The sequence below is a fragment of the Gavia stellata genome, chromosome 7 (genome assembly GCF_030936135.1).
Source record: "Gavia stellata isolate bGavSte3 chromosome 7, bGavSte3.hap2, whole genome shotgun sequence".
NCBI lineage: Eukaryota > Metazoa > Chordata > Aves > Gaviiformes > Gaviidae > Gavia > Gavia stellata.
The window spans coordinates 46,271,468-46,295,077 of NC_082600.1; the positions used below are offsets into that span (position 1 = coordinate 46,271,468).

At 47.3% G+C, this 23,610-nt stretch overlaps 1 protein-coding gene across 1 annotated transcript in view; it reads right to left on the bottom strand.

Moving 5' to 3' along the window:
* Window positions 1-23,610, bottom strand: part of CD82 (CD82 molecule) — a 42,029-nt gene that overhangs the window by 8,924 nt on the left and 9,495 nt on the right. The window contains exons 2-5 of the mRNA XM_059819497.1: window positions 13,117-13,198; window positions 7,487-7,559; window positions 3,958-4,082; window positions 2,702-2,776 (exon numbers count right to left, since the gene is read on the bottom strand). Of these exons, the coding sequence (XP_059675480.1) occupies window positions 2,702-2,776; window positions 3,958-4,082; window positions 7,487-7,559; window positions 13,117-13,179 (336 nt within the window). The 5' untranslated portion in view covers window positions 13,180-13,198. The remainder of the gene's footprint in view (window positions 1-2,701; window positions 2,777-3,957; window positions 4,083-7,486; window positions 7,560-13,116; window positions 13,199-23,610) is intronic.

The window sequence follows — 23,610 nt, forward strand, 5'->3', positions numbered from 1 at the left end:
GCAAGAGCATAGGTCTTTGATTCCAGTCTTGGAATGAATCATGCAGGCTTCTTCCACTGTCAGGCACTGTCGGTCATCTATCCTGTCCCTCTGTCCAGGACTCAAGCTAGATCCTTCCCCCAGCATTTATTAGCATCTAGCCTGCACACAAAAATATGCTCAAAAAAATAGGAGGGGGCTCTCACACCCCCCCCCCCAAGTCACTTCAGATTCTGAAACTAATGCATAGTCCGTAACCCCAGGCAAGTCGCTGCACGCAATCACACAGGCCTGTTTGCTGCAAACAATAGCTAGCAAGTAGGGCAATTCCCAAAAGACCACTGCTCTCCTTCGCTCAAGGCATTTAGAGCCAAGCTGCAGAGAACCGTGTGAACTCAGCCAAGAGAGACCTTGCCCAGGCTCTCACATGTTTAGGAGCTTGTGATCCAGTAAGTAGCAACATTCAGCTCACAAAGCAGAATGCAACATTTGTGACATTACTATTTTGTTGTCCCTAAAAAAACCCACCGCACCACACCATTTCAGTTGAAACTGATATAGGGAAATGGATGTTGCTGGGCAATTCCCGTCTGAAGGGGCATTCCTCTAGCAATGCCCATGGGGGAGGCAAAGCAGCAGCCTCCCTGTCAGAGACTCAGCCTTTTACAGTTACGCTAACTCTATTTCAGCATACTTTCATATCTCAGGGGTGGGGAAGGATTTTGACACTGAAAAGGAACAGATATTCCATCAAAGAAACATCAAGTGAATCTGTTCAGTAGCTACTAATCAAGAAAAGGGCAGGTAGAGAGGAGTACAACAACAATCTTGTCTACTCTCCTGCAGCACAGAAATAAATACTTCAGCTACATGAAGTGGAGGAGCAAGTATCACCTTGCTACATTCTGAATCAAAGATCCTTTCCTCCACTCTTGTTATTCCTCATTTTATATCTAACCAAGTTCCTGAAGTCAGAAAGAAATAAACACAAAGAACACAATAGACATCTAGAGACTGGATCTTGAGCAGTTTTCAGTTTGCTTCACTGTGCTCCAAACTGCCCCGGGATGACGTACACCAAGTGAAGCAGAGCGACATGCATAGCATCACTGAAGCACAGCCACAAACCAGTGTGGGGGAGGTTTCAGCCAAGACCTTCCTGAAACAGTTTTTCTTACTGCTCTAAGTAGGTATTTAAGAGGATCCCTGAAATAGAAGGCACTAGAAGAGCTTTTCCATAAGTTTTGTTCACTGAGGACTGAACAGGAGAATCTGTTCAAAGCCCAGCTTCCCCTACCATTCTGCTGGATCTGTACAAGCTCCAAGGGCTGTCCAGAATAACCCCCAGCACTTTTATTCTCTCCCTAGTATGACTGAGGTTCAAATGAAGAGCTACAGCTCAACAGCTGGAGTTTTTAGAGTGGAGTGACAGCTGGAGAAGTACCAATGGAGGTATGGAATTTCACGGTCCAAAAAGTCACATTTCCCCATCGCAGGGGAATGCCCATCCCCACACCTCCTCCTCTGCATTAGTCAGAGCTCTTTGTTGAGAATCAGCAGCTTGTTTAAAGCTGTAACTTCACAGACCAGCGAGCCAATGTTTCAGTTTCTCCTTCAGCTCCAGCCAGACCAGAGAGCAAGCTACATTCACACCACATTTGGCAAGGAACCCAGCCAACAGCTGCTCACAGTCACCACAGCCACTTGCACAAAGCTCATACCAGCTACGCTGGGAGCAAGCACCTTCCGCCTGCCCCCAAACTTCACCACTTGTTCAACTACCTGCTTTCTGTAACCACCTAGCAGGAGGGTTGGCTTAGGAGAAGCAAGCACAGCCGTGCAGTGGTATAGATATACAGTTAGGTGGCAAAGGACAGGGATACTCACAACTGGTACCAGAAATCTGCATACCAGGACAGAAGCCAGCAGGAACCCCACTGTTGCAACTTGTTCCACTGTGTGAATGTGGCTCCCAATTTAGCTGTCAAATGGCTGGAGGCCTGACTGGGCACAGCGCTGGCCAGGGAACCTATAGCCAGGACAGGCTGTTGCAATGCACTTAAGTAGCTCAAAAGTTACTCCCTTTAAACTAGCAAGCTTCTTGGACCTCTAGAAGCATACACTGTGAAACTGCATTCCTGATAAAGAGATCCACTTCAAAATGTTAAACCACTTGGCTTTAAGCTCAAACTGTAGTACAGGAACGGTCAGATACTTGGGTTTGCTCTTGGGGAAAGAGGACAGCTCTTCCAACGAGAGTTTTACATACAGATGCAGAGGACTAAAAGGAGGGAACAAGATGACACAACGAGGGAGGCCAGTCAGAAAAGCAATCACTCAGGCTGGTAACTCCCCAACGCACTAGTGATGGCAACATGGTAGTAATCACTGCTACTATATGCCCAAATAGTAGTCTGCAGCAGGATCAAGAGGAAGTGTGGTCAAAAGCCTTTCAGGAACTTCTTTTTACTGTTCCTACTACCCAAAAATAAAGCCTGCACACCAAACAGAGCTTCATAATCCTTGAGAAAGTAGCCCTACTGAGGCTGGCAGATATAGAAGAAGCAAACTGTACAGCAAAGCTGCTGAGCTGGAGTAGAGGAAAGGAGAATCCAGTTACATCTGCTAATGGTATAGCCCAGTTTGGAAGAAAGAATTTCCAGGTATCTGTTGTTCCCCCAAACCAAGACCAACGAAAACATGCACAGTAAGAAACACTTACCGTTTCTTTCTGGAAGTAGATGACCAGTCCAGCAGCAACCTGAGTTATGAGGATTACCATCAGGCAGGTGAAGTACTGGAAACAAAAGAGACCAGATGACCACTACCAGCCTTTGGAAAGGTCTGTACATAATAGCACAAGTTTTAGTAAGATTTCATATACAGGAGAAGTCACAACACTGAGCCAACACCTTTGCCTGCAGACAAGCTCTGCTATCAACAATGCCCTCCCCAGTAAAAGGCTTAAGTACAAGCATCTACATCAGACCAGTGCACTTCAGCACTTCTCCCATCAGGCCAACAGGAAGACTTCAGGAGGGAGAGGGTTTACAAGCACCCTCTGCATGTGTCATTCCAGCTGGGACTCCCTCTCCCACCCCCAGCTCCATTCTTAGTCCACTCTGACCTCAATCAGTTGGACTCTGCCTACCCCAAGCCTCCATGGCAAGAAAAGTCAAATTTAGAAACCTAATTATTTTTTTATTATTATTTTTAAACTCAATTACCTTTTTAAAAAATGCTATTTAATTTGTTTGAGGATCTAAATTTAAGATACACCAGCGAACTGCTTTTAAGGAAAGTTTGACATCTGAGGTTACTTTTAAACGGTGACAGCTACTACCATTACATTAGGAGATGTTCCTAATGCCAGTACTTGGTTTCCTATGTGTAAGTGCTCTGAATAAGCAGGAGTCAAGTAGCAGGCTGAGATATATGAAGCTAGTGCCACCTCATCCATCATAGCCAGAAAATTTCCTATAGATGAACCATGTGAAGAGAGGCCCTGACATATAGGACATTCCTAGGCGAGTCTCTCTCAACTCTTGCACTTTCCACAAAAGCTGAACTTTGCAGCACAGCAGGACACTGTCACTCTTCCTCTTCTCTCTCTCTGCTCTTGATACTTGTCCTTGCACCATTGAGAGCACAATGCGGGGTGGGGGGATGAGGTACAGGGTCACCTGGGACACCTCTCCTCAGTTGGCAGTCCTCAACCCACTGTTTGCAGAAAGTGTCAGTGACATATTCTCCTATTTCAGTGAGTTGTTAGCTCATCATCAGTAACGTCAACAGGAACTGCTGCTTGCAGCCTGTTGACTGCTGGAGAATTTAATGTGTGCAAATTAAGAACTGGATCTAAGTTGACCTAGCAGAAATACCGTCCCCAGGAGACCTGAGCCCCAGCTACAATCCAACAGATATTTTGCAGGAGAGGTATTAAAGGGTGGATCTAAAATGTAGCATGAATTCTCTCACCAGACCCAAGAGACATCGGATTTCATTGACTGCTCCAAGACAGCCCAGGAACCCCATCAGCATGGTGAGAGCCCCAACACCAATGAGGATGTATGCACCGGTCTTCAGGGAGGGAGATGACATCTCTGTAGGGGCCAGGAGAGAGAACAAAATTACCTTCTGACAAAAACTACATCTGCCATCATCATTTAGAGAACTGCCTCCATATCTCCTTATAATAGTCTGTTGTCTTCTACAAAGGGACTGCACAGAGGCATGTTGAACATGGGGACAGAAGGCTGCTTCTGGGTGTCTTCCGATGAAGGAAGCATTTCAAAGCCAACCTGCAGGTCTCCATTATCTCAGAGCCTGGAAGACTCAAGGTCACTCCAAATAAGTGAACCTTGTTTGGAGAAAGCTAGCAGCTTACTGGATTTTTAACTCCTTCATGAATGCACTCTGAGTGAGAGTAAGATAAAGTATGTTCTACTCCACAGCTACTGCCCATTTGCTTCAATTCCCTTCGCTATCTTCAGGGAAGCTGTTTTTTCAAGTCCTAAAATCCCTTTTTGGTTTGGCTTTTCACTTGAATGCACTATTCCTTGTTCCAGCCATTCTGGTTTTACTTATCCACTTGCAGTCAGTGGGACACACAAACTCCGTGGAGTGAAATGTGATGCATGAGCTACAGCTAGTGTTGAGCACAGATGATGTGACAGGTTACTTGACAAGTCAGTGTTGAATGGCTTGTGGCCAGGGACTCACTGCAGGCTGCTGCAGCACCTGTGTATGACCCCCTGCAAATAGATTCCAGGATCAAAACAGGTATCAGGCCCAAATTAGCTACTTTTACATATCCTCCAAGCTATCCCCTGCTATTGTGTCTGGAATGACTGTGCTCTTGAACACTCAGTTTTTTTCTACCAAGTTTAAGTAGTATTATTTCAGACATGCTGGTGCTGTCAGTCCTCTCCCCTCAACATTTACTACTGTGAGCAACAGAAGAAACAAGCTCTTACATTTGGGTTGGTCACAGGACTATTTCTTGCAGAACAGGATTGGAGGGAGCAAGCATTGTGGCATAAAAGTTGAAGAGATACTCTATCTAGAAACAGGAACCGGAAACCTCATTTATGATTGAGACATTCTTAAACCTGTGAGCTGCATAGCGTAGGGGAATTCTGGATGTCAAGTGATTAATGAAAATAATGTTCCTAGTGCTCAGCACTTAGTTTCCTGGACAGAAGTCCCAGGAGGCAAGCTTCCTCTGAGCTCCTCCTGAAATAGGTTAAAAGAGAGTAACCGAATCCAGACTAACAGTCTCCCCCCAACACATACCTCCCCCCACTTCTGATACCTGGTGCAAGTCACCAGCTTCCGAACTTTTTCCCTAGAACATGCCGAACAGAGGAAAAAAGATCAGTTATCAAGAAATGAACCAGAGCTGTTTGCCACACAGGTCACTTCAGCCTTGATTCATTTCCAGGCCAGGCTCTCCCTGGCTGGACATAGGCCACAGAAACCAGGATCTTGCTCCTCCTTCCTCTCCAGTCCTGGGACTCTCGCTGGGCAGGTTAGGTGCTGATACTGCAAAGCATTTACTGAAGCAGCAGCCTTACAGGAGTGGCCTTCACAAGACTATGCTATTTCCTCCCCCAAAATCTGCTCAGCCATCATACAAGTGTTCAAGTGCCCGGGTTGCAGCACCTCCACAGTGCTTGAAAGCAGTTGCTTAGTCAACTTCTCATTAGAAGAAAGAAAAAGGTATTTCCAACTCAAAAACCCTTCGGAGAAGTGACAGTGGCAGGGGTACAGGAGCCATGCTTGCATTTCTCATCTGCAATGTCTTGTCTTGCAAGAGAAGGCTCTGCTGGCAAGATTATTCCTGCTCTGTTTGCTGTCGCTCCGTGTTTTCCCCTGCGCTGGGCAGGCAGCCAAGCAAGTACAACAGGCTCCTTTGGCAGCAGCTGGAATGCCCTGCTGTGCCGGCCTCCCTCCCTGACGCCTGGGTTACTAAATCAGAGGGAAAGAGGGGCAAGGCATGGGAAAGGAAGCGAGGGGGGCAGGGAGAAAGAGCTGATGCTGGAAATCTCCAGGAAGGAAGCTAAATCCTTAAATGCTCTGTTAGCACAGATTCTAGATAGAACGGGAAGAAGCAGAGCTAAACCCAGGGACTTCGTACCTCCGCAAGTGGCATCAACACCCATCAGCCTGGGGGAACCGCTGCTGGCCCACTGGTACTAAACATGCCTCAGTGTGAGGGGTGCTGAAAATAGCCAGGTCCTGGCAAGCTCCTTTTTGGCTGCCTGTATTAAAAGTGCATTTCTGCTGACACTTTATTAACTAACACCCCTTACTGTGCTGCTTGCCCTTCTAGTACTGCAGTAGCAAGCCAGATGCCACAGCACAACAAACAGAGCAAGCAGCAGTATCTGCGTGGATGGTATTAGTGCAGGTGTTGTCTGCACCCAGCACCTTCCAAAGCCAGGCCAGAGCATTCAGCAGGACTTGGGAGATAAAGCCCTTTGCAGGATCAGTGTAGCTGGGAACAGGGCTACGAATGCCATTACTGTTCACTCCCTGGGGCTGCAAGCAGCATGCAGGCAGCCCTCCTGCAGCGTCTGACACTGGTGCCACTATCAGCAACTCTGGAGGTAGTGGCAATGAGTAACCAGACCCGCCAAGCAGAAAAGTTATTTGAAGGCCCCTCTAGGAAAATGCACAAAGGAAGCAGAGCTTGTGAAAGATGGAGTGAGCTACTCATTTGGTGAGAATCCACTTACAGCCCTGCCAACTCAGGTTTTTTTGGTTGTTGCAGAAAGCAGACCCTCTGTTAAGACTCAAGTTTATGCTCTTGGCCAACTTAACAGGGAAGGAAGCTAGCACCTCGCACGTGTAGCGACACAAAACACCTCTGATGGCCAGGCTAAGTCTCATGAAGTGTGTACGATCCAGCATATTTTAGAAGTCAGAGCATTAAAGACTTCATAGCCCCACATCTTCCACCCTCCTCAGATCTGCATCCTCTACTGCTTAGGAACAAACACACTGGGTATTTCCAATGTACATGAAGAAGCATCAGTAAAACCAGGTATCTTCTTTCTTTGGCATTTGAAGCAGTTGAATTGAAATAGATCAGTACAGAAAGCAGTGAGAACATAAGGGACTCACAGAGCAAAACTACATTAAGGCATTGGGGGCCTTTGGACAGGATGGTCATGCGGAAGCTGTTGTGGAAACACACAGCATGCAGTGAAAATAGCATGAAATACTAGTCCTTAGGTTTAGGATGAAGTATTTGGATTGTTGGCTGAAGAGGCAATGGTCTCACTCAGTCTGACTCTGGTGTTGCAATCCACAAGACTAGGAGGAACGCTGTGTCTTCAGGCTTGCTCCCTTTCACCCTGTCCTTGAAAGTCCTGTCTTGCTATACACTATGTTACTGCTCAGGTCACAGACCGTATATACAAAAGCATTGCCATCCCCATGCTACACCATGATCAAGCACAGCCCTGGACTCGAGTCAATTCAGAAGGAAACACAGTCTTACGTAGAACCGCAATGAAACTGGTTTTGTCGGCCAGAATCCATATTCCAAAACCCAGGATCACAGCGCCCAGGATCTGAAAGAGCAAGAACAAAACTTATATAGCTGGATTATTAGTTTAGACAAATAAGAGGTATTCACTATTCTCCATACTTCCAAAGTAAAAACAACCATTCTATTGCTGTTCCCACCCATCTCACCCATAGTACTCCTCCCAAAGTAAACAGGATTAGTGTGATTCCAGGAAGAGAGCCTCAGCCAACTGCACAGGAGCCCCAGGTTCTGCTTGGCAGTCCTTCACACAGTATTTTAGTAGTACATGATGTTGTATAGAGGACCGTTCAAAACAGCCTGAGGAAGAGACCCCCTGCTGCTAGAACCTTGTTGTCAGAAGCACAGGGTAAGTGCACAGCTTCTGTGAAGAACCGAGGAAGGACAAACATATCTAGCATATGATTTTAAAGATTTTTTGAATAGAGAAATCCTTGACCCTATGGGACCAGGCTGGGAACCAGCTGCCAAAGGATTAGATATCTAGCAGCTGGAGCCTTCCCAGGAAGGAAATCTTCGTCTTGTCAGTCTCTGTTATAACATTATGGCTTCAGCCCACAAACACAAAAAAGCAGCAGCATTCACTTTGCATGCAGGTTCCCTTAAGTGAAGTGCTTTGCCCCTTCCAAAGCCAGGCTTAGGCATTTTGGCTTGGCCCCTACTTTACACCAGAATACCCCAGCCCCTCAAGCCAACACATCTTACCACCAACAGAGAGTCAAGCATTATGAAACATCAGCCACAGCCTCTGCCTCTCACCACACAGTCTTATCTAGGGCAAGGATTAGTAGAGCAATATGTCCCTGTGAGGACTCAGCTGAATCCAGACACTGAATTGAGAAGGCAAGAGACATACAGCTTTCCCACCTCATTTTGAAGGAGGGGGGAAAACAGAAAAAGTATAGCTTCCATATATCACCATGTTTTATATTGCACTGTGAGGTGTTTGCATGTAGATGACCCCAGCTCCCAAATTAGGATCAGAGCACCATTATACCCGTAATAAAGTAACTGCTGAGAAGCTTGTAAGTCTCCAGGTTTGATAAGAAGCTGGAACTTGTGCCATTCACCCAACTAGAAGTGGCAAAGGCTGGAAACCCCTTGCTGTGCAAAGATCTAAAACAGACTTTGAAGAAACAAGGGAAGAACAAGGAGTGCAAGTGAGAGGCTTCCAGCGGACACAAACTGCAGGTGGCAGTTCTTAGACCAGCAGGATTTCAAGATAGGATGAAGTGAAATACTAAATAAACCAACGGGGCTGAAGAGAGATTGCAATTCTGTGCTTCATTAGAGAACGTTCTGATACTTGGGGGACAAGGGAAATGCCACACCACCACCTCAAGCAAGCTGGCAGAGAGGGTTGTATGGACAGGCATTGGCTCCACATTTTCAAAGTTTACACTATGCTTCAGCTCCTCATACAAAGAAGCTTTTCTGAGCAAAGATAAAGCAATAGTCTGAAATAAGCTGCTTGCAAGCTTTCCTGGCTTGGCAGAGAGCACAACATGCAGTTAGCTCTGGGGACAGGATTAGAAAGTCACCAAGCAAGTTCCCATCTATGAAGACAGATAAAGACTGACGCAGCTGCAGAAAGCACATAGCTGTTGTATCCCAGAAAAAAGAAAAAAGACAAAAAGACAAGATGGCAGTAACAAGAATTCCCCCTTGCCTTATGTCCCAACATGCCACACCGCAGCACTCAATCTGCTGATCAAACTAGAAAGGCCCCTTGAACACGCAACAGCTGTGGCACCTAAAAAATTCCTCTCAAACTTGGTATTGCCAAGAACTGCTGAATTTACACAGTTTGAGTCAGTCCCACATTTAAACTACAGTCTTAGTAAAATATTTGTCTTAACAAAGATGCAAACTGAGCTTTATGTGACATCTCTCTTGGCTCACTGACCCTGAAATGTCACCTAAGTTTTGCTGTTGCTGACAAAACACAGAACGGCTGCTGAGCTGAGTTCCTGGGAAGTTATTTGTTATGAGGTGCTCAGACTGTCCAAGGCCTGTTTTCACTCTGATCTTTGCTCTAGTCCACAACTCGTCCGTTTGCCAGGAGCTGCTGTGGAAAACACTAAAAGGGGAAGGCAGGGAGAAAATAAACCACAGGGAGAAAACAGTCCTATTAACAACAGTATATTTACCTCCTAGCAGGCAAGTATCTCTGCTCAGCATCTTCAGAAGTTTGCACAGCATAGCGAGGCTGCTTCTGCCACTGGCTTGGCTTCAGACCCTGCACAGAAGAAATCCCATCTGCCTTCCATAGAGTTTAATTCCTCTGCTCCACTGCTTTAAACTCCTAAAGTGGGGATGATGTCTCCCCTCCACCCTGCGGGTGGAGATTTCACCCCTGGTTTCAGCAAGATCTCCTTCCACACCCAAGCCAGAAGGATGCAGCTCCCTCAAGGTCGGGCCAGCAGTTTCCCTGCAGCAGAGCCCAGTGAAGAGGGGCATGGAAGAACTAAGCTGTGATGGAGCTGACTCACCTTTCTGGAAAGAGCAGCTGGGGGTCCCCAGCTGTCCTCCCCCAGCACTGCCTTCCTTCACGTGGTAGCATTGAGCCTGGCACAGGGACCAACAGAAAGGCTCTTAAACTCCAGGCTTTGTTTTAAGTAATAGCCTCCAGCTCCATTTACAGAAGGGTTAGAAGTAGGACAGACAGTTATATATTCTAAACAAATAGTTTCCAGACACTACTGAATTTGTCCAAGAGAACTGTTTTGCCTTTAAGGAGAAACATCTGCTATGGCCCATGTCTGCTGCCCAAAAAGGTAGAGATGTGTTAAGTTTTGACTACAGAAACTAAGCTTATGCTCCAAGCTTATGGTTTCGGTATCTTTTGTAGCAAGTAGGCACACAGTCCAAATAACCTTCTTCCCTTTAATCAAAGCAGGTCAAACCCCTCCCTGAAGTAAGGCTCCAACGCTGCAAAATACCACCAAGTCCCTGAACTACTTCAGCTATAGCAAGAGACCTTCTCATAGACCTTGAGCTGTAGAGAAGTGCTATTTCAATGACTAAGTTCTAAAAGAGTCACTGGTGTCTCTAAAGGCTTAATTCATCAGCTCCAAGCAAGGCTGGAGAACACACTTCAGACAGCGAGGGCTGGCCTGCACAGGATGCAATCACAGAGGCTCTGCTCAGGGTCCAAAGCAGATAGAGCTCCATCACCACATTTGTGCCAGCACTCTCCTCAACAAAACCTAGCAGCTCTGGAAAACCTGCATGAGGTATGCAAAACCTGTCCACGCTAGGAGCTCACAGCAACTCTACAGAAGCAGTTTCTCCGCTAGATTAATGCTGATCTACCACGTTGTATGAGCTCAAAAATCCCCATTCAGACCTTGAACAACCATAACGGAAAAAGCTTCTCATGTCAACTACTTCCTATGACACTGAGAGACTAATGCATACCACCTTCCTCAACATCTGGCACATGCAAAAAGCATGCCATCAGTCGAGACAGAAGCACACTCAAAAGCTTCACTCTAGAGAAGCATCAAGCTCTCCACCAGAACACAGCAGCTTCAGAGACCTCACTTCCACGGAGCAGCCTGAGGGGAAGACAGCGCCTGGCCTGCATGGCAGGCTTAGCAAAGAGCTCATTAAAGCAGCTTCTCCCTTCGGTCCACACAGACCTCCTCACATCCCACCTTAAAACCCTTACTCTCCAGGCCCAGCTCAGTGCATCAGGTCAGCTTTCCCCAAGAGGGAGAGGGACTGGCTGCTACACCAGAGGAGTTGGTCTGGAGCAGGGTGTGCACAGAACAAAGAACAGCTGCTTTCCATCACTTGCAACACAGACAGGAGGGCTCAACCCTCCCCAAGACCTGCAGAGGGATTTGGGGCATGCCATCCTCCCAGTGTCTTGCAAAATATAGGAAAATGCTTTTCAGCACAGACATGGGTCAGCCCAACGAAGCAGTTCAACTCTGCCTCCTGACAGTACAGCTATCCCCACAGGCTGCCCACGACTGTGCCTGGCTCAGCAGAGAGGGGAGAGGAGGGCAACGTAGAATAGAAATGCCACAAGGACCATTGATAGCATCCAGCAAAAACAGCGGCAGTGTTGTAATGCACCATAGTATTTCCGGCTGTTGCCTTTTCCCTTTCCTCCCATGCTAGGCTGGCTTTCTTGGACAACTTTCTTTATACAGAGGTTAGCTAATGAACTTGGATCTAGGCTCGGGGATAAAGGAAGACTAGACAGTGCCAAGGTACTGGGCTCCAGCAAGACTCAAACACTGCCTTAATAAATGCAGCTCTGCTTCCCAGGGTGGACTGGTTAAGTTATAGGCTGCTTAAAAAGTACTACCTCTTCAAGAGAGGAGATAGCCTGCATGCTAATATGTCTTCAGAGGAGTCCTGCACTAGTAGGAGGACAGGCCTAGACTCAGCTGGATTTTTCCTATCCTTAAAGTGGACCAAATCATATGCTGAAATATCTAACAGCACTTGAAAAACCTCTCCCCTCCCTCCCGCCCAAGGGTCCTTCCCATGGATGCTTTGAGCACCCCTGACTTTTGGCCCTTAGACCAGAGCTAACTACTCTTAGGATGGAAGCAAAACGTGGAAAGGAAAAAGCCAGCAGAGTAAGTCAAGGGAAACCAGATCCAGATGTGCCTCAAGTTCAAGCCAGTGTGCCAGCAGCACAGTGCAGCCATGCAGGAAGCAAGAGTGAAGCTGTGTCCAGGGACAGAGACCAGAAAGCAGTGCTCACCTTATCGTGCTCCATTTCCCTCCCTGCCCTCCCAGCCTAGCCCTTCCTTCCCCTTACACGTTGCACAAGGAGTAACAATATCGGACAGGCTATTTTCTTGCTGGTATGTGGAAAGCTGAGACTGTATACTTCCCCACTACCCCATCCCACTGCAGGAGGGCAGCACCAACAGTATCGTCACTGTCCACGTGACACAGAATATCTAAGCTTCACAAAAGGATGCGTGCAAGAATGTGCATGGTCCTCCCAGACCCGCTCTGATCCAAAAGGAGCCTCACACTTGAAAATAACCGCATGCAGTGGGCTGCCTCATTTCCCCAAGCAAGCCTGTCCCAGTCTCCCCCACCTCCCAACTCCATGTCAAATAGGGGACTTGGACTAATTCATCTTGTTAAAAATCATAACCAGCCACTGGGACTCAAACAAAATTAGAGTTGTTCTTTGAAGCCTGCCTGGCCTATTTAGGAGGGCACTGCCATTGCTTGGCAGGTTTTGTAGCTCTGCTGTTCAGGGGCAACTCAGCTGCTGCTCCAGATGTGGCAGAGAAAATAGTTACAACTACTCTCCTTCCAAAAAGGACCCACAATTCCTGTTTTCCCTTCCCACTGCCACTGCAGGAAGGGAGCTGTGTGCATTGGAGATGGCAGGTGGGTACTGGGAGCGGATCTGCTCAGCATACATGGGAGCTGCCCAGCAGCTCTGATGTCCCTCAGCTTCAGGGATTCCCTCCCTCCTTCCAAAACTCTGGCTGTTTTATTTAATGAACACACTGGGCCAACATCCAGAAGAAAATACCTTTCCAGCTAATTTTAGTCCAGACCTTCCTTTCTACTCTGCAGATGCCCACAATACTTACAAGGAACAGGAGATTGAAGAGGAAGAGGAAGTACTTAGTGACTTTTAGGCAGCCAGACCCCATCTTCTTTCACTTACAGGACCTAAGGGGAAAGCAAACAAACACCCAGTTATGATAGTGTCAGGTCCTCCAGCCAGTTTCAGAGCAACACCCTTACCCTGTGCAGAGCTCTGGACCATATGGTGGGTCTCAGAGCAGACACACAGAAAGCACGTGCTCCATAGACTACCCAAGTTGCCTTTTCAGGGCAGCAAAACAGGACACCGCAGTCACTACAAATACAAACAGCCACTGCTGCCAAGATCTCCTGGAGAGTGACAGAGGGCTATCAGCAGTTACAGAAGGGATTTAATCACAAATACACTGCTAATTCCATCACTATTTATATGGACTTTGCATTAATAGCATCAACCAAAACACCAACTCCAGCTACCACTCCTGGCAGAGAAAAGGGATGCACTTATCTGAAGAAGGCACTCACAAGGCCAGCTCCCTCCCTGAGAAGATCTCATCTCCTCGTGACCCCTAAGCAGCTGAAGGAACACTGAAGAGCAAGGCCAAGGACTCAATTTCAAAGGCAGCATTAAATCAAGCTTCCTGTGCACAACCTGGCACCTGATGCTTTGACAACACATGAGGACCAGCGGGTCTGCTCCACGGTTACATGCTACCAATTCTGCTGCAAGATCAAGACAGGTAAGATTTTGACAAGTCCCAGTTTCCAAAGCCAACGTCACAAGTTCAAGGCAGCGTGGGAGCACTGATAAGACAGGATGCTGGTTTTCATTTGTTGGTACCAACCACACAAACTACACACGTCCATCGGGTGGCTAGCAAGCAATACAGAGAGGGCAAGAGACAAACTCCAGGGCAAGTCTTCACCACAGAGAGAAGGTATTCACTGTATCTGAAGTTAACTCTGCTCAATTACCACGGCTGAAGCCTATGTAAAGCATGAGAAGAGATGACAAGGTTGCTCTTAACACTACAAATTAGGCAGCTTATCAGCAATGGATCCTCACGAGGTCTTTGCGCTATAGGACCCAGGGAGTAAATAGATCTGCATTACTGCAAGCTAATTCAATTCTCATTTGTCTGACAGCAAAGAGCTCAGAAGCTAGAAAAAAGTCCCACAGACCATCCCCACTACTGGAGTAAAACCTCCTCCTGGGGAAGCAGCACAGCTGAGTAACACACAAGGACTGGTGGAGGAACATCTCAGAGGTCAGCTTTCCTGCTTCTCCTTCCTCCCCCATGCTCAGTTCTGTTTCCTGCATAGGCAAGAGAGGACTTCTAAGTTCCTTAAAATTTGCTCTAGCAAGCTCCTTGCTCAAAACAGACCATGCTGCTTTAAGAAGCAACAGCCAGAGAAAGAGCAATACTAGGCTGGGGTCACCAGTCTGGCCTGGGAAGAGCCAGCCCAAACAGAGAGCAAGGTCAGCAGGGTTCCTTGCCACCAGCCTGGGTGTACCTGGGTCACTGGAGCCCGGTACGGTCTTTAGTTCAATCAAAGGCTTTTGCTTAATCCTATTAAATATTTAGGTTAACTCTGAAGCTGAACTGATGTGTGGGCCTTGTTATAACTGGCTCGTCTTCCCACCAAGCAATGGTTAGCCTCCAACTACCAGGAGATAGTATGGGTCTGAACTCTGTGGCTGAAAACAACACTACTGCTCTAACTTCAAGGGATGCCATAGCTACAGGCTGTGCTAAGCCCATCGCTGCACACAGCGCCTAGCAAGATGCTATGAGATGGGAAAGCAGCACAAATACAATCTCAGCCAGCTGTGCTACACGTTGATCTTAAAAACCCCATCTGTATAGCAGTCATTGCACCTAAGGAGCTCTTACTGCACAGCCAGGTTAACTGAATAAAAAGTGACCGAGATGATGCTAACTCTTCAGGTCAGAGTCCATAAAGCCAGCAGCACCCAGAAGTAGGTCCTTCAAATTAGCCGGGGAAAGCTCCTGGAATAGTTTCTGGTCCATGCTTACACCAAATATTAAACACAAAGCATTCTCATCTCCAGTGCCCCCAGGTGCAGCCATCAGCTATGAGCTGGTTCTGTTCCAGCACAGATGCACTATACAACAGCTGCATCACTACCAACCTATGAAAAGTGAGCGAAGGCTCTCTCAGCAGATTTTTTTTTTTACCCTTGGTTAATGACAGCAAGTTTATTCAACAAGCCTTGCTCACATTAGAGCAGCTCTCCTACCACAAATCACATGCCAGCTTGCCACCACAGAACAGCTGTAACCCAAAGACTACTGTGTCCTTTAATGGTATCTGAGAAAAGGGGTGAGTGTTTAAGCAGGAACAGCACAAATGTCGCTTCCTTCAAACAGTGTGCTCTCCTCCTTTCCTCTGCAGAAGAAACGTTCTCTCGGGCCGTTAATCCTGGCAGGCACCAACACCTAAGACTGCCCTTGGAGAGGATAACTAAGACATAAAAGTTTTCCTATCCAGCTGGCTTGCTTACTGGCTCCACCATGAACACATCTCCTCTTAATAGCATCACAAACTGGAGCCTGGCTGTCTAACCAGAACATTTAGGCAGCCAGGTCCCTAGGCGACGGCGAATGTCTATTGTGGGGGATAGAAGTGTTTTTCTATTCTTCAACCTAGCCAAGAACTAAGCTAGATAATAACCTCCTGCACAAGGCATCAGACTTCTTACCTTAAGATGTCTGGTCCCAGGTGCAATCCTCCTTATTTTCAACCTGGAGGGGCAACTCCCAGTACTTGCTGATTTGCTTCCTAGCACTAAGCAGCTATGTGCTGCCTATTTCCAACTCTGTCCACACTACTTTGATTAGCCAGGAAAACAGAGATTTGCAGAGCTGTTAGGATCTTTGCAATAGTTATCTAAGATAATTTAGTAGTCAAACAAGTTGAGAAGAGCTGGTGTGGAAGAAGACACATCCAAGGTGACAAGAGTAAAAGATTTCTTTCAGGGCTCTTCTATGCTCAGCTATTTGCTTAAGGCATACCATCTTCAATGTTTTATAAAAAAAAAAAAATCACAACCCAAAACCAACTGTGCATTACAGCATTATGCAGCATTCTCCTCTTGCCACAGGGAGATATACCTCTTTCATAGCTCCTAGCCATAAAGTAGTAATTCAAAGTACAGTTTTCAAGCCAAAAGAAAACCAGGTTTTTAAGGTTTTGCTTTGAGCTTTTGAGATGCTTCAGGGCTCCGCATACTGAAACGTTACACATTTTCTAGTTCTTCTGTCATCCTCAAGAAATTAAACTTACATTTGTTCACTACATTAGTGAAACTCCTCAAAACTGTACCTTCTGAAATTGCACAAGCGGTCACAAAAAAAAAACTAGCAACAGTGCCGTACAGTAGAAGTAGCAGCTCAGCAAAATCTGAGATGGGTCAGGTTTGGAAGCAGATGAGCTTGGCATTATCACAGCCAGGCATGTCCATGGACCACATAATCCAGCAGTTCATTCAGCAAGCCAGATCAGTCACTTCAGAAAGAGGTGTGACCTACAGTCTGTGCAGTCCAGCCCTCATCCTTACACCCGGCAGCGAAGGGCTGGCTTAAACACCGAGTGTTGCCAGCCACGGCTGCTGGTGGACTGTGGCAGTCAGGGCTGACCATTTGCCTTTTCAAGTTGGCCAACTTTTGAGCCTTAACATCCTGCAGCAACTCGCGCAAAGGTTTAACACATGAAGCTTGCAACTTTTAAATTCTACTGACTATCCGCAGTTGGTTGTTTCCTCCTTTTCCTTTCCACCCTAACTGCTTTGACCATTTGAATTTTCCTCCCCAAGCAGCCGCACACAGTCTTTTCAACAAGCCTGCCCATATACCTCCAAATTTCCCCTGTCATTCTCCAGACTGATGCCAGCTCTGAAGAGGATTTCATAAGAAACCATACCATCAACTCACAAAGTGGTGTTTCTCCCAGCCCCTCATTTCCCATCCTGTAAAGACATGCAGGATTATTTACGCACATCTATCAACTTGCTGCTTTGAGGCACTACTGCCATAAAAACTTGGTTGCTAACACAGCCCGGTCAGCTTACGTGTAGTTGATCCTGGGTCTTTCTTAGCCCAGCTTCAGCCCCAGGACCTGAACAGAGAACTAACTCCAGAAAAACATCAATTGATCCAGGACCCCAGGGTTCCCTGTGGGGGAGCAACGAGATGAGTCCGCACAGGCTAAGCCGGGATCACAGGATGGCTTCCTGCTCCCTCCACCACCTCCAGCTCTCAGGCCTGTCATTCTCCCAGCAGCAGCAATGACAGCAAGATCAGTATGTGGAGCACAAAAATCCAGGACACGTGTGTCTGAGGAAAGGCAGACAGAGGAGCGGCAGCAGAGGAGTCCCATCACCGCTCAGAGATAAACTTATATTTGTCGCAGCAGCCTGCGATACACCCAGCACCCTTCCCACAAAAGGTGACTGCGGCAAAGGACAGGCGATACCGGGAAAGCCGAACACCTCTGCCTCCTGGCCCCACCACTGGCCGGCAAGGCAGGAGCGGGATCATTCGTGCATGGATGTTATAGCCACATCAGTCGAGGAACAGAGAGGTTAAGTTAATTTCTAATTGCAATTCTGCTCTCTCGAATTAAATCCTGTACTGCTTCCACCCAGGAAGAGCTGCATGTTTAGTGCTCGATCAAGTTTATGATATTTGGCTCAGGCTAGTGCAGTACATGCCTGTGCCACGGGTGTCTGCCGGTAAGAGCTCAGGCTTCCTCTGCAGCACCGCCCCTGCTCTTGCAGTGCAGGTTTCTTCCTTGATGAGCTCTGGCAGCCAAAGCACCTCAGCTGCCAAGTTATTGTACCGCACAAATAAGGGGCTCATTTATGAGCGTGGCGAAAGGGAAGGCGACAAGCAGGAACAACCTCAACGCAAACCAGAGTAGATCAGTTGTGGAAAACACCGTCTCAGTACATTTACAGGCAAGTGCAAAGTTCCCGCAAACCCTTAAGGAAAGCACAAGTGCTCCCGAGAGCAGCAGGCTCTAAAGGTCAGCCCCAATACTCTAAGTCAAGTAGAAGAGGGCTCACATTTGAATACAGCTACATAGCCTGGAATATGCTCTCCCCTCTCCCTTAAGGAAAGGAAATAGTCGGTTACAAAGAAGCTGCGGGTTGTTTCTATGTACTTTGGCCAGTTGCTCCCCTCTACCACCCCTCAGGCTCTAACCCCAGGAAGTTTAAAACAAAGACAGACCTTATAGGATGTGCTGCTACTAGCTTTTACCAGGCTAGGAAGAGGTGAAACCAGCACCAGAATCAGTTTTCCAGTTGCTGTTCCCCATGCCCCCTTGAACGCCCTGCATGGCTGGCATACCAGCTCATTTCTGCTATCCCTCCTGCCTGCACTTGGCCAAAGGAGAAACCTCCAACTTGACAGATGCAGAGATGCAGCCGCCAGCGCTGTGATCTAAGGTTCTGCAGCACACCCTGAGGCTCCCGATGCTTTACATCTTGCATCTGATGTGGCAGGTGGGATCTTTGGATGAAAGTCCAGCTAGTTCACTGAAGCAACCTCCAAAGCAGCCTCAGCTGATCACAGGCACTGTAAGTGCTTCCCAACACAGCAAGCAAGCACCACCTTCCCCATGCCTACCTGAGCCTTACACGTTGCAACAGGTTGTTTCCTTCAAGATACTATTACCAGGCTGGACTTTGAAAACATCTAAAGCTTTCCATGACCTGGTCGCACCTCCCTACCTTCTTTTCACACCAAACAGTGACCAACATTAGCTGGGCTCATTTGTAGACAGATCGCCCAAGAAGTCCTGGAGAAAGAGCAGCTCCCACTGACGTACTCGGGTCACAGAACTGCCCAAAGCCACTAGCACCCATCCCTAGGAGGAGATCAGCAAGCTGCTGGTTCCATAAAGATGTTTATCTGCACACTAATTTGCATGAGTTAAGGCCATTTTGAAGGCTAGTGCAGTTACTTTTTGCAGTATTATCCCAATCCAGAAAGCAGAACCAGATCAGCCATACACCAGGCTAAAGACCCACAGGAGCCAGCTGGGGATCAGAAGTCACTCACTAAATGGTCACTCCCCCTTCCAGCTCCAAGCCAGACACCCACATGCAGGAGAGGCTGGGGAAAGGGCAGCCCAGAAAGCCACAATCTTTAATTTAACGGCAGGGGAGGAGATGGCCCGTCTTTTGCAGGGTTTTGAGCCCTTGCACAAAGCCCAGCTTCTGGGAAAGCTTCTCTATCCATACACATGAAGAACAATCACTTGGCAATCAGAAGGTCTCCTGATCATCAGCGATGAGACAGGACAGCTTCACACAGCAGTACCAGTTAATGAACAATGATAGAGTTACTAAGTCTCCTGTTAACCAGGTACAGCACTGCCCTCAGGGCAGAGACTGCAAGTTACAGCCCCGGTAACAAAGAATATGCAAAGGAGTTCATCTTGTTGACGTTAATATTCAAAGGCCTTGGACTTTTAGTACACCTGGGAAGTACATCTTGTCTCTGGCAAGTAAATAACCAGTCTGAATTCACCGAACTTTTCTTTAAGCTACACTGAGATAATACCCGCTGTGTAATGACCTTGAAAACAAACAAGATCATGTTTCTCATGGAGATTTTCCAAACGGCATCTCTTCTAAAGTTACCATGGAGGGATTTGAGGGAGAAGCTGGATCCTAAAAATTAAGGCTGCTAATTAGGGTTACCCTCTCAAACAGGCTACACTTGTGGATGCAGAGGTTATTTTCATTTATTTGTGTGTGTGTGTCACTGATTCAGCTACAGTTTCTTTTTGAAGGAAGGTGTCGGTCAAGGTAGAAAACTGTATTTCTGCATAATACAAACTTTGGAAACAGAAGAGGAGAAAAGGAGGTATGCGGAAGATACTATCTCTTATTCCACCTACTCATCTTAAGTAGAAGCAATTGCCTTCAAGCTAGAGGATATGGTTTGAGAGACTAAGCACAAAGTCAGAGATAGCAGCATAGCTACATGAGCCTGCGAACTGCAGCATGATACTTGTCAACTAACTTTGATCTCACCACTTAGGAGTACAGACATGTACAGTGCCACCCTAACACGAGCACCTGCAAGACATCTGCAAGCCAGAGGCTCAAGGGTGCATGCAGTCCCTGCACATTTGCTATCCCTGGAGTAAGGGGAGCAGACTACAGCGAGGCAACAGTTGGCTCCAAGTACTGCAGAAATACCACTGGAAAGACTAGATACCTCAGGAAACTAGATGAGTTTGAGGAAACTCATCAACTCACACTGCAAAGGTAGATTTGTTCCTGGCGCACCTGATAAGACATTAAGCTTTTCAGTTTGACTTCTGCAGTTAGCGTACTGTCCTGTGACTAATCTGACAAGTGACAGTGTCATCCAACGAGACCCTAGATTAGAAAGCACCCGTAGGACTGTCTAGGATGGCAGAGGTTTTTCAGCATGCTTTACCACAGCAAGCACATGTTGTGCATTTTGTAAAAAGGAAATGCATATTTTAGAAATGTACTTCTGATGCTTAAGGGGAAGTGATCAGGTATTTATAAACCACTATCACACTGTTAAAAAGAAACCAACTCAGAGTTTGTTATCAAAGAGTAGTGCAGGTTTTAGAAGCGCCAGTTATCACCTCTCTACATTTGCAAGGGGTGCAATCATATTTTAAGAACATCTGGACTTCACCCTTCAGTTTGAAAGCCAACATTTAAGTAGGTCTTCAGTCCCTACAACTGGCAAATTGAGAAAGTTCTTTGCTATTTTCAGTCTATACACTCATGCTTGCACAGCATGACAGTATTTGCAGGACAGCATTTCTCCCATTTCAGCAAATCTTTCCATTCAGCAAGACTAGAGATACAAGTCTGCCAAAGAAACTGGAAAAAACACCCCCAACCTGTCCCAGAAGTCATTTGGTTCTCCTCTGCCCACCCCAAAAAAACCAAAACAAAACAACTTACCAGAAACAGCAGACAGAAGAAAAAGCCGAAAAGTACAGTGTAGTAGACTTTTTTCTCTTTTTTATTACCACGTACTAGAATGTTATTTGTGCAGGGAGCACTGCAGGTAGGGTCCAGAAAGAGGTCTGCACACTAAAACCAGCACTCGGTGCAGTAAAAATGCATAGTTTTCAGAAAACTGGTTGGGCAACTCTGTCACTTGACTACACTGGCTCTTTAATGGCTCTCAAAATGAGACCAGCTCAGCTTTGTTTTCTGCACTTGGAACTGTTAGGCTGTAAAATTAACCTCTGAAACGGATGCCTCCGCCAGCTTCCCTGCCCATGAGCAGTGCCTGTGTGTCAAAGGCAGTCCCTCACACTGGCTTGCCCCACATCTCCCCACAGAGAAGTGAAGCCCCTGAGCCCCTGCACCCCAAACTGTGGCAGGGTGGCTTACCCTGCTTGCACTCAGGTAAGCTTCTCCCCAGCGTGGCTCTGCAGCAAGCAGGGGATGCTATGAAGTATTTGGTGTTGCCATCACACTCATCAGCCTGGAAATTCCCGGTGCAAGTACACACACAGGGCGGGCTCCTGAACCTCCCTTCTCATGCAAGCAATGCCTCGGAGGTCAACAGATCCCCTCCAAGGAGTTGCACAACATCCCTCCCAACACCACTTGGCTTGGAGATACCTTCCTGAGACCCTGCAGCCTCCTCTCCCTGCCCAAAGCACCCAGAGGCTACTGCAGCCCAGGCACTCCTGTGGGCAGGACGAAAGTCTTAACAGAAGAGTTAGGTTTTTTTTAATCTTACGAGACAGCACCAGAGATTGCCAGACTCTGAGGTAGGAGCCAGGTAGTATAACTGGTTTTTATCTTTTCCGCCTCCTCCTCCTGTAAGACGCAAGAGGTCAAGGTTGAGGACTTTCTACTGTAAAGTTCCCTTTCAAAACAAACTAGGTATCAGTTACTTCTATTTTCTCAGATGCTAGGGCAGATAACTAGTGGGTGTTCAGATTCAGTACACCCACGCCAAACATGTTTCTGAGAAGTTACAGCATCTGGGAAATGAGGTTTCCTATTCCTTTGGTTCTTTCCAGGAATTAGCAAGGATGTAGTAAATGTGAAGAGGGAGTAGTTTCAGTTCAGGGACAGGAAGTTTTCTCCACCTTAGCAACTTGAACAGCAATTAAACAAACACCCTCTCTCTCCACCTCCCCTCTGCCTGTTGAGCTGTGGGACTGCAGCTGCCTTCTCCACAGGCAGGTGGATGGGGCTGAGCAGAGCCCAGGCACAGCACAAGAAGGAAGCTAAGCCCAGCTAGGCTTATCCACCGCTGCTCCCAGCGACAGCAGGCTCCCCAGTAGTCCGCTCCATAGCTGAAGCCAGAGGCTGCGACAAGCCAAGCCCTAGAGATTGCCTACCCAGGACAGGGTAGGAGGACAAGCACTTCATCGGGCAGGAGCCGCCGGAGGAGCTCGGACACCCTGCCAAGCTAGCCAAGCACTCACCAGAGCACTGAAGTCCCACACTGCTGGGCCTGAGCAGCCCACTGGTGAGTGTAAGTGTCTTCTGGAACTAGTATTCTCACCAAGACCTCTCCCCCTAAGGTCCATCCACATGATCTCAAGTGGCAGAAATGAAGGAAAACAACAAAAAAATCCCTCACCACAAACCAAACAGAAACAAGACCTCTGGCTTGTTATTCCAAATGATTGTGAAGCTTTAGAATTAAGTCAGCTTTCTCGAACAACAGAAGAGACAGGCTATTAATCTACTCTAATCATATCACATGCTTTGTATCAGATCCTTTGCTGATAGCAAGGCACTGATCTCAAGAAGCGGAGGTTTTAACCCTTTAGCCCCACAGGTGAAGCAGAGCTAGAAGACTACTGCAGACCCAGCATGACTGGAAAGTCACAGAAGTCCTACTGGCACAAAAGAGTGCCTCAGCCCACAAAGAGAGGCATCTTTCAGCCTGGTCACAGAAACAGTCCCTTACTATTTGTGGCCTCAAGAATCTTGTTTTCACCAAATACGCCATTTGCTAATTGCAGCACCCTCACCATTTACCAGCTGTCTGTATGCCTGGGGCTACTGAACCACTCCTGTTCCCCTGCTAGTATGTTGACACTGTTATGTGTGATTCTAGAGCAGAAGACCACAGATCAGCAGCTGTAATAATCATCCCTTTTCAACAAGGTCTGTCCTACCCTAACCATGGGCCCTCCACTCTACAATCTGAAGGAGCCCATTGCAGGGCTGCTAGTACCCAGAGTCCGAAGTACAGGATTCCTGCAAGATTCTCACACAGAGTGTCTTGCGGCCTCTCCCAGACATGCGTATCGGGGAGGACAAGGAAAGCAACTCAGCAAATCCATTTGCTACAAAGAGACAGGGATGGCTAAGCCAGGGGTCTCCAGACTCAATGGTACGGAGCCATTCCCACAACAACAGTGCTGCAGCCACAAAAATTTACTGCTGAACTCAGCCTCTGCACTCGCTGCCCTCGGCCCTAGGAGAAGCTTTACTTCCCATCAGACCATCCCAGGGTGACACAAGACCCCGTGTC